This window comes from Salvelinus sp. IW2-2015, linkage group LG34, assembly GCF_002910315.2.
Source record: "Salvelinus sp. IW2-2015 linkage group LG34, ASM291031v2, whole genome shotgun sequence".
NCBI classification, from domain to species: Eukaryota; Metazoa; Chordata; class Actinopteri; order Salmoniformes; family Salmonidae; genus Salvelinus; species Salvelinus sp. IW2-2015.
Window position 1 is genome coordinate 8,649,956 of NC_036873.1, and position 11,461 is coordinate 8,661,416.

At 44.7% G+C, this 11,461-nt stretch overlaps 1 protein-coding gene across 1 annotated transcript in view; it reads right to left on the reverse strand.

The window, feature by feature from the left end:
* Positions 1-2,059: 2,059 nt before the first annotated feature.
* LOC111958343 (calcium-binding protein 4) overlaps positions 2,060-11,461 on the reverse strand; it is a 33,161-nt gene continuing 23,759 nt past the window's right edge. The window contains exons 4-6 of the mRNA XM_070437170.1: positions 4,200-4,230; positions 3,420-3,563; positions 2,060-2,173 (exon numbers count right to left, since the gene is read on the reverse strand). Coding sequence (XP_070293271.1) covers positions 2,136-2,173; positions 3,420-3,563; positions 4,200-4,230 — 213 coding nt within the window. The 3' untranslated portion in view covers positions 2,060-2,135. The remainder of the gene's footprint in view (positions 2,174-3,419; positions 3,564-4,199; positions 4,231-11,461) is intronic.

Sequence of the window (11,461 nt, forward strand, 5' to 3'; positions counted from 1 at the left end):
CTTTCGAACAGTAGCCAAGGCTTTCGAACAAGTAGCCAAGGCTTTCGAACAGTAGCCAAGGCTTTCGAACAGATAGCCTAGGCTTTCGAACAGTAGCCAGGCTTTCGAACAGTCTGGCTCTTCGAAAACAGTAGCCAAGGCTTTCGAACAGTACCAAGGCTTTCGAACAGTAGCAAGGCTTTCGTAACAGTAGCCAAGGCTTTCGAACAGTAGCCTAGGCTTTCGAACAGTTTAGCCAGGCTTCGAACAGTAGCCTAGGCTTCGAACAGTAGCCAGGCTTTCGAACGTAGCCTAGGCTTTCGAACAGTAATAGCTAGGCTTTCGAACAGTAGCCAAGGCTTCGAACAGTAGCAAGGCTTGTCGAACAGTAGCCTAGGCTTTCGAACAGTAGCCATAGGCTTTCGAACAGTAGCCAAGGCTTTCGAAAACAGTAGCAAGGCTTTCGAACAAGTTGCCTAGGCTTTCGAACAGTAGGCCAGGCTTTCGAACATCTAGCAAGGCTACAGCAACATTCGAACAGTAGCCTAGGCTTTCGATCAGTAGCCTAGGCTTTCGAACAGTAGCCAAGGCTTTCGAACAGTAGCCTAGGCTGGCTACTCAACTACAATACATTTGGAGTGCACCATACAGTATTGATGCATTCAACATGTTTTAAGTGTTCAACAACCTATAGCTACGTTTTTGTRATTTGGAGTTATTAAATACCTTTTGATTAGGGTCGCAGCATACTATGCACATGTGCAAGCGTAGCAGCAAAGGCTGGACAAATATTATTTATCTCTTTTGTGTTAATATCTTAAAATTCGATATACATTATCATWTGTACATAAATGGACATTATAAAGGGKCATATTTTTTCMAATAAAACAATATGGCCAGTTTAGGTCGCAGTTGCACGTTCTTTTTGTAAAAACAAATAGGCTATGTCTGGCCCGCATATTTGTTGTGTTTTTTAAATATGGCCCGTGCACTGATTGAGTTTGACACTGCTTTTAGTTGTCCATTAAATGTATTTGGCATCGATCAAATGGGCGGGCAGGCAGGCAAGTTCCCATTCAGCTGTCAAAATGTGGGTTGGGACAATTATGCATTGGCAGGCAAGCTGCAGAAGGACGAGCAGGCTACTATTCCCCATCGTTTATCAGTGCAATTTTGATGGCCAACTAACTGAAAAAGTTTGAGAGGGTTTATCTAATGTTCCCTCGTTAGATTTGAGCTCATCTCACTCTGGTTAGAATTAGTTGTTGATCTTGTTGTTATTGATGTGCAGAACTGAGGGCGAGAGAGCCTACCTTGTCATGGCTGTTTGATCAATAGGACTGTGAAGTACCCAAATGTAAGAGCACTACTGTTGTATTTTACATATCTGCAGAAATCCATTCAGGTGTATTTTGTGACTTTTGGCGAATGTGTTCTAGTGATCTAAAGTCGTGCTGTTGATTCTGCCTGTAAACACACAGTCCAGTTCAAAGTGAATGATGGCAGGCCCTACTGCCTGTAAACACACAGTCCAGTTCAAAGTGAATGATGGCAGGCCCGTGTGGCTTATTTGTAAATAGGCCTAACTGCAGTTGATTGGCCTCGTGGCGCCAGGTCTGTGTAGACTCGCGGACACTGGACAGACCTGGTATTTTTATTCTGTTTTCACTTCACTGCAGTGTTTGTATTAAATGTCCAGAACGCAGGCCGCTTCCCCTCTATATTCGCTATACGAACTTTCCACTCATATTTGCATAGATTACTTTCCCACTCTATATTGCTATAAAGAACTTTTCCCACTCTATATTGGCTATGAACTTATCTCAAACCCCACTCATATTGTAGACTTTCACATATGGCTATAAATTTAACCTTATATGCTGAGTTCGTAAATTTACCTACGTCATTTCCAAACATTCTATGAATTGTATGAACGTGAAAATACCATCAATCTACGATAGCGCTATCATATAAGTTGCTATCGATATGTTGAAACACTCTGTATCTGTGGTCCTCTCACACTGTCTGATAGCAATTCTCATGGATCTTGCGCACTTCCTAGTAGGTCCCTTGCTCTCACCTGTTTGAAAGCACTGCGTTACCTGCCTCATCCCCATCATGTGAGCCGTCCAGCAGCTCCCTAGGGAGCCATCAGCTCAGTGCAGAAACCTCATCGAGTCCACGTGACCGGCCGCTTAGACGGAGTAGGGAGACCATCAGATTACACTGACCCTGGATTTCACCGGACGTGCTACTGTCCCAGACTGCTCTGTTTTCAGCTCTCTAGAGGAGCAGGAAGCGGTAGAGATACTCTCAATGATCGAGCTATGAAAAGCAACTGACATCTCCTGAGGTGCTGACTTGCTGACCCTCGACAACTACTGTGATTATTATTATTGTGCCCATGCTGGTCATTTATGAACATTGAACATCTTGGCCATGTTCTGTTATAATCTCCCCCGGCACAGCAGAAGAGGATGGACACCCATCATGCTGGTTCCTCTCTGAGGTTTTTCCTAGGCTTTGGCCTTTCTAGGAGTTTTTCCTAGCCACCGTGCTTCTACACCTGCATTGCTTGCTGTTTGGGGTTTTAGGCTGGGTTCTGTACAGACTTTGAGATATCAGCTGATGTAGGAAGGGCTTTATAATACATTTGATTTGATTTGACATGATTAACACACAACACACACCACACAACACACAGCGTCCGTTTCCACTGACATCAACTCAATACACAATGTCCCAAACTTCAAAACAGACCATTAGTCTTTTAACGCACACGTGTCACACAATGCAACACACCCGCCTCCTCTAACTTCATAGAGGGAGCTCATCATATCATACACACATGCACAGCCCCCGAGAGAACCATGAGTCAACCACGACACACACACACCCGAGAGGAGGCTGGTGGGAGGAGCCTATAGGAAACGGGCTTTGTAATGTCTGGAATGGAATGATGGAACGGTATCACGCCGTAAACCATATGAAACCACATGTTTGACTCTGTTCCAATCATTTCCATTCATCCATTACATGAGCCCGTCCTCCTATTAGCTTTCCTCCCCCACCCCCATCTCTGACACACACACACACACACTAACCCCGCGCACACACACACCACTACCCTCGTCACACCCACCACACACACACACTACACACACACACACACAGCCACACACACACACACACAACAACACACACACACACACACACACACACACACACACACACACACACACACACACACACACACACACACACTACACTCACTACCACACCACAACAGGCACAGGCACACACACACCACAATTTTAAAAAAAACCAACACACACACACACACACACAGCACACAACACACGACTAACCCCCTCCGCACAGCACACACACAAATGGTTTCTTAGATTACCACTACACCTCCCACACACATTCATGCTCACATTTCATCTTGATCTGCTGTATAATCTCTATGAGCTCCATCTCGGTGGGCATGTATCCCATGGTCCTCATACAGTCGGCCACGTCCTTGTAATGCAGGAAGCCATCCCCATCGTGGTCAAATTCCTTAAAGGCCACCTGCAGCTCTGAGACACTCACACACACACACACACACACACACACCAATGTGTATAATGTTATAATATTTACAGTAGTCAAAAATTGTAGTGCAGTGGTTTTCGAGCAGCTTAGTAGCTCCAAAACGTGTATTGCTGAATGCTATTTCATGAAGCTAATAGCCAGTAACATTTACAAGCTACCACTGTGTCCCGTATGTATCACAAGGCTAAGTAGAGCTTATGAGAGACTAAACTGTATGCCATCGGAATATTTTGTTTCTTAAAACGTCCTATAATATTGCTTGCATTAGCACTATTCATTTACCTAACAAAGGTTTAAAGGTATACCTAGTTGGCCGATTTCTTGCTTACAGACATCAACAACAACTGCATTCACTGCATTCATCTGTAAAGAATGCCTCAAATTGGCCGTCCAAATTGGCACCCTCCCTTGAGGCCTGGCCACATTGGGGCGAGCCAATAGTCCTTCTTGGAGGATTATAATTTAGTTGATGTTGATTTATGTATGCAGGTAGTCGCCCCGTTGCGTATGAAGACGTCACATCGCTGGCACTACCCTTAAGTGCTCTGGTAAAATGGACTCTCGCTCACTGTGTGGACTGCACTTGCTTAGTACATTTCTATAATCAATAACAGYCTTACCATCCAACTCCTCAGGCATCAGCTCCCTATCCTGCAGTAAACAGATAGAGAAGGGAGATTAAGAGAGAGCATGAGTGTGTTCCCCAAATCTCTGCTCCATTAAAGCAGAGTAGTCCCTTGAGAAATATAACCCCACTTGAATCCATTTTTTTTTTAGAGAGTATTAAGGTAACATGCATATCATATCAACCACCGCAGCGCGCCTGACAGTGACCCTAATGGGATTACTCTATGACATGCCTTTCTAATCTGAGCAATGACATATACACACAGTATGTGCAAGCATACACACACACACAAACAGACACACAACAAACACACTCTCGTACGAGCGTACATCAGACATGCAACATCACCCGTGTGCACTCGACTAAGTCAGCGACTCCCCCAACACACAAGGCCACACACACCACACACCACACACACCACTACACGACCACACACACAAACACACAATCCAGCACACACACAAACACACATCACCACACACCACACGGCCACCAACTGCCCAAAACATATACACATTCGGTGGTATAGTGTCAAAAGCTACTAGGATTATGTAACATATAAATACTAAAAACGTTTACCTAACTTTCTCCATCACTCTATTATAACAATGTATAATCATTTTTAAACACACCTACCTTTTATTTGAAAGATAAAAAAAACCTCTCATCTGTCACTTTGTATTACCCAACCAAAAATACGATATGAGCACATACAATCTTACCAGTAAAACTGCCGTATCTTTGAGAAGATTCTCAATTCTAAATTACTGTCATTATTGCGCACCCTTTACTTTAATTCAAGCGCTCCCGGTTGATTTCCTTATACAAGTTCCTCACATTACCTCACCGCTAGCGCCCCTTATCCATTTTTCTAGTTGTGAAAAACGTTCTCCCATTGTACCCACCACCAATTAACCGACTTAGCAACCTTGCTAATGTCGTCTATCATCACTTATGCTGTGCCTTACCTTTTCATAGAATACTATTTATCACCATCCTCACATAAAAACCGCGCGTTTAGACGCCCTACTTACTCACATTATTATCACATTCATTCGTGTACAGCCCATACATATACCTCGAACTAAGCCTTCATCACTGCTTACCACCATTCTCATAACAAGCAACTATCTATAGCGACTGACCACATTACTACGCTCCTTTTCACGTCTTACTTTGATAATATCTTTGTACCACCTACATTACTCTTAAGAAACAGTTACATAAGCTTAAACACCTCGTATGCCCTATTTCATCAAGCCTTTTATAAAGACTAGCGTTACACCTTACACACTTAGCTCCACACTGGCATAGCCTCCTATCTAAGCCTCTTTTATAATAGACCACGTTATTCTTTTAGACACCGTAGACTCGGCTCTAACGGCTCCGATCCTCTAAGCTTGCCTTTGTTACCTGTTTAGATGTCTCATATCGTGGTGGTATCTTTCTGCAATCCATAACAACCGAGCTTTATCCACTTAGCCTTATAACATTTTTGTCACCGAGTCACTCGCTAAAACTAAGCTTTCTGAACCATCGCTCAGACAAACAACGTCTCACTTTCGTACATAACATCCTCCTCTCATCGTCAGAAGTATCCCCTATAACGCTCACTTTGGCGTGACTCATATCAAGAATTAAAAGCAGTTTAATGGCAAGACCGCTGAATTCGCCTTTCGTCCCTAACGGCTCTCTCGGACTCAAATTATATCCCTATATATATGCCCTCATACGGCCTCCTCTATGAAAGAAACGGTGTTATGCCTTTTTAATATCTCATAGACCAACTACTTATTTCATCCAGATATTATGTTCGTGTGAAAATCCTCTCTCAGTGCTCTTCAACTCACTACCAAAAATAGGACTGGTTTAAAAATATTCGTTCTACATATAATATAAACACCTTATATTGTAGGCAATCCCAATGTATCGTTTATTAATCTACGACGACATTCACGCCAAATACAGCCTGGGTGATTATTCGAAAGCTCAGTATTTTCGGTGAACATAATAATTCACTCTTCCCTGACCATCTAGTGCTCTTGCCATTAATTGGAAAGGCAAAACTATATAAAATGCGGCGCTACCTCTATATCATCTCTAGACATCATTACACCATACTGGAAGCGACTAAGTCCTCTATCAGCCATATCAGTTATATACTGTGTGACTCACCTAACCCTTCTGTTACCCATCTTTCAAGAACTATTATTACCATCCTCACACCCCTCATATCTCCTCTTGTCAGTGAACGGCATCTATCAAAATCCAGCCGTGAGACGCCTCTTCCACTAAGATGTGCTAACACGTGTTCAGTCTATCGAATAAGAGAGCCTAATACTCTGCGGGTGGCCGTCACCCTCTTAAAGGCTGGTCGAGCATCTCAGTCAATCAATTATCTTGCTCTGACAAAGACGCTATACCCCTGCTATATGTTCCAATCAGCTAAGAATGGTGTGAGAATATACAAACCACTCTCTCGGTTTAACCAACTTCTTGCTCGGCGCTATTAGTCAAATCTGTGCTGTAGGATATCATCTACATACTGAGATACTTAAAGCTACTTGCCCATACGAGATACCTCTCACTATCTGCGGAGAACGTAGTATAGACTGATTAGACAAACTTATCGAAAGGCCGTCACTCGTGACACTTCCATCCATCTTTATCTCTCTATCTAGGCCGTTTTGAGTGACTAAATAACACGCCGATATAATACTAGAACCTTCATCTGACGACTCATGTAAGACTCTAAGTACAAGTGTCCTCAGTAACATCTCCTTCGCTTATTGTTTTTTCACTACTCACGAACCGAGCAAATAAGAGAGCTAATAGTGGACACCTTGGCGCCTCTCGGGCTCGGAAACCAAACCACATCTCCTTAAGACTTCCGTCAGTGAGGCGAGGAACTTACGCTTTATTTAAAATCACGTAAGCGACTCCATAAAGTCTAACGTCTTCTCAACACTACTCTATATAATCCTTTTAACCTCATCTGCTCTAATTCTCGATTATGGATGCCAAAAACTCACACGTCAAGCCACTTCAGTCCTAATAGCGCCCTAAACCTTCTGCTGCGCTTCGCCCATCATGGGGCTCCCTAATTAACAACTAAGCCAGATCTCCTCGTACACTGCACTCTGGAAAATTCGATCCAGACGCTATCTGTTAAACCGCTTAGACACCGTTCTAAACACTCGTTACTCGATGTCTACGTCAGGCTTCTAACCTAACCCTTTCTACGCCCGCTCGACGCTCGGGCTTTATAACCCAAATAATAGCAGTATACTTCGCTCTCTCATCTCATTGATCGTGCTCCTAGTTAACCTAGATCTCAACACCTCCTATTATCCTCTGGAGTGCTTTTCGACTTAGAACTTAGATATTCGCTGCGGTGCGCATTTAAAACTCTCATCATTCCCAGTCTCACTCCTTCAGACGTTAAAGCCTAACACTCTAGTTGCTACATCATCGATTCGGGGCCTATAAACCTTATTGCTATCGTCATCAGTCTCCGGTTCAGATTAATAGCCCCTTGGTATCAGCAGACAGCCTCTACTTCAAAGCTTTCTCCAAAGATGTTCAGTATGCGACTCTTGTCGATGGATCAGACGGCCTATAAACTCCTCGCTTGGTCACCTGTCACTTCAGTTAGTCCTTTTAAATTCCTCTAACAACCGATCAGAACACACTATTTCTCGTATGGAACCTCGACCTTATTGCTGAAGGGGCCTTTGTCCGTTGCTGATAATCTACACCCATCTAGTCCCTGCATCTCAAATTTTTTCGCCACCATATATAGTTTGGACAACAGACCTAGACACATCCAAATCCCATCAATCAATTTGTCAGCACTATATTAGACTTAGAACATCTAGTTGAGACTGATATTTACATTCACTAATGTCTCTATACTCACACTTAGCGAAGCTTTTTGAGAACGACTTCGCATAAAGGCGAGGAGTCACACATCCTGCCCTAATGTGTCACAACTAATAGAGGCAACAAGATAACGACCCTCAAAAACGACTGAGCCATCTCTATATATCTATACTCCTATCCACATGAGCTGTGAAGCCTGTGTGAACATATAAGAACGTCAGACAGAAAGAGGTAAACTGCACACCTGCTAGCCTATGCGCTAGCGACAACTTCACATAAGCAGGAGTAGCCCGCTCTCCAAGAACACCTCACGGGCCTAAAAGAGATGAGTGCAGTTATTCTCTCAACGATGCGCTCTGACCTACAGACAAGGGATTGCACCACACGGCTCTAACCCGCAAACAATATGTGTCCTCTCGACTTATTGTCCTTGATCCGTCCCCTGGCTATGACGAAACTCCTTTACCTTCCTGTTCAACGTCTGTCAGCCTGTCGCTAAAGCCGGTCAACTCTCTTGCGTAAACTCGCCTCCAAGGCGCTCTGTGCTCAATCAACTTCCTCTAAGTTGGACCCTTTACGGGCATGGGCTCTGCTATCAGGCCTGGACGTCTCATCAACTACCATAACCCGTGCCACATACAATGTGGTCTCATTCCCCGCCCTATTAACCGTAAGGCCTTCAGTTTTTGCAAACGTTCCATTTCCAGGGAATGACTCGGCTACTCAGTAGAACCTAATACACGACTTCGTTCTGAAACGTCCTTGTTGGTCCACAAAGCCTTACCGAAATGGGTTTAGAGCTGTTGTCTATCAGACAGCGTAAGCTAACTCACGTCTATCTAGTACGCATAGTCGCGGAGGGGCTAAGCACGGTAGAAACCCGTAGTGCTCACAGGGTGACAGAGCTCGCCAGTATGACATCAGACGTACTTAGTGAAGGCGCGTTAGACTCGGATCTAAGCTCTTGAGGTCCGGCACATGCGATTGAGGGGACGCATAGACACCACTACGCTTTGCGAGCCTGGTAAACCGTTAAACCCCCTGTCTACTCTTGCCCGCTATCCCAGCTAAGGAGCATCCTAACCACTCTACTCTTCAGCCTAAAACCTAACCCTCTAAGCTCGATCAGCCTGCTCGCTAACAACTCCACGCCCCTTCTACTTGTGCTCAACCGAGAACCGTGGAGAAAATTGCCTAACTGCCAGAAGTTCCTGCAAAAAACAAAAATGACCTCCAGCAGGCCACGCCCAAATTGTGTTAAAATGTGTCCGCATATGGATTTCTTCACAAACACCTGGGTCTCTACTCATCAAGGGCGCAGTGCTAAACATCTCCTTAAACCCCCCTTCTACTCATCAGCCTTAAACCTTAACCCTCTACTCGACTGCCTTAAACCTAACCTTTACTAATCAGCCTTTAAACCTAAACCCGTCTACTCTTCAGCTTAAACTAACCCATCTACCTCATCAGCCTGTACCTAACCCTCTACTCTTCAGCCTTAAACCTAACCCCTACGCATAGCCTTTAAACCTTAACCTCTTTCTCAGCCGTAAAACCTAACCTCCTACTCATCAGCCCTTAAACTAACCCGTCTACTATCCAGGCCTTTAAGTACTAACCCCCGCATGCTAGTCAGGCTTTCTACTTCCCGTCCTCGCGCGAGCACTAAAATGAGAGGCCTAAACCATCTACGGCATCAGCTCTGAAACCTAGAAATCCCCGGCCCCCTCTCTACAATCACCAGAACATCTGCCACCCCACTACCATGAACAATGAACCCCACTAACCCGCTCATACTACCCCTTCATCTAGCTGCGCGCGTTAAAAACCCTAACCCTCTACTCCTCTGTAGCCCTCCTGCATTAAAAAGCCTAACCCTCTACCTCAGCCTCATAAAGAAACAGTCCTAATCCTCCACTCTCATTCAGCTTAAGCGACTCTCCCTCAGAGAACTCTGTCCTCACTGCGCTTCATTTGTCCACATCTCTCTATTATGACGGTGAACCTAACCTATTAACATTTGTGAAGAGCTCATCATACTATCCAGGGGCGCCAGTAGCCACTTTATTATTAGCCAATATTTGGTGTTCTACTTGGCACTATCTTAAGCCTCGTAATATCATCAGCCTCTCTTGCACGTGATGACACCTGGTACCCCTGCCGCTCCTGTGAAAGTCCGACACTTAAACCCTCACCACATCTCGCACGCCTCTATTTCTGCACTCAGCCCGCTTTCATAAACCAACCCCCAACACCCCTCTACTCCCCTATCATGGACGTCTCGTCTTCTGACCGCCTTTTTGTTAAAGAAGACCCACATACAATCCCCAACACTCTCTTTGTCTAGGCTCCCTGTTCAGCCCGTTGTAAGACGTTTCATAATCCAGGTCGTACTCAATCGGCCTTAAAACCTTCGCCTAGACATTGACCCTATTCTTTGCCACCTCTACGCGGCGGGCTATAGGTAACCTAACCGTCTACGTTTTCTTTCAGTTCAACCTTAAGACTAACCTGGGCGTACGTCATCAGCAGTTCGCTTAATTGCCACCTCCTAAACCCTACTGGCTCATACTCTCCTACCACTGTTAGCGCTGTCCTGACTTAAAGGCTAACCCCTCTATTCATCATCCCTGTTACTTGGCCTCAAACCTACTCCTTCCTCGGTGGAGTCCATTCCAGCGCCCCCTCGTTAAACTCTAGCTACGGGCACGACTCTACGCCTTTAATCAGCATACGCTGATAAACCCTGAAACCCCTCTCACATCTGCTCAAGACCATATAAACCTTTTATTGCCCACTACAGCGCCTGCGCCCTCATAACGTACGGTGCCATTCCTTCGAGTGAGCACTTCCTATAACAACGTCACACATAATGACTCTTGTACTACTAATCGGCCACTTCTGCTTAAAAACCTACCACTCCTACTCGTTGGCGTATTTGCCTATGTAAATTAACCTAATTCCCTCTAATTCTTCAGTCATGGACACTACGTAACATACACCTAGACCTCACCATCTACTCTTCAGAGCTATGAGAAGCCTCAACACCCTCTACTACGCTCCGCACCTTAATAGACCTACCCCGTCTACTCATCAGCCTCATTAATTCCACCTAAAAATGACCCATCTAAACTATTTCAGCCTTAACCTAAAACCCTACTACTCCTATCCAGACTTCAGTCAATGAAGCAATGCTTAAAACCTGCGATAAGCTCTTCATCAGCCCATGAATAAACGCTTAACGCCTCGTTACTAATCAGTCCCTATGTCTCATGAATACAGCCCTAACACCTTGCCACGATTCTCACCTCGTATCCAGCCCTTTCAACCTAACCCTTATTCCTCTATACACCTCTTGAGAGGAAGCTTAAC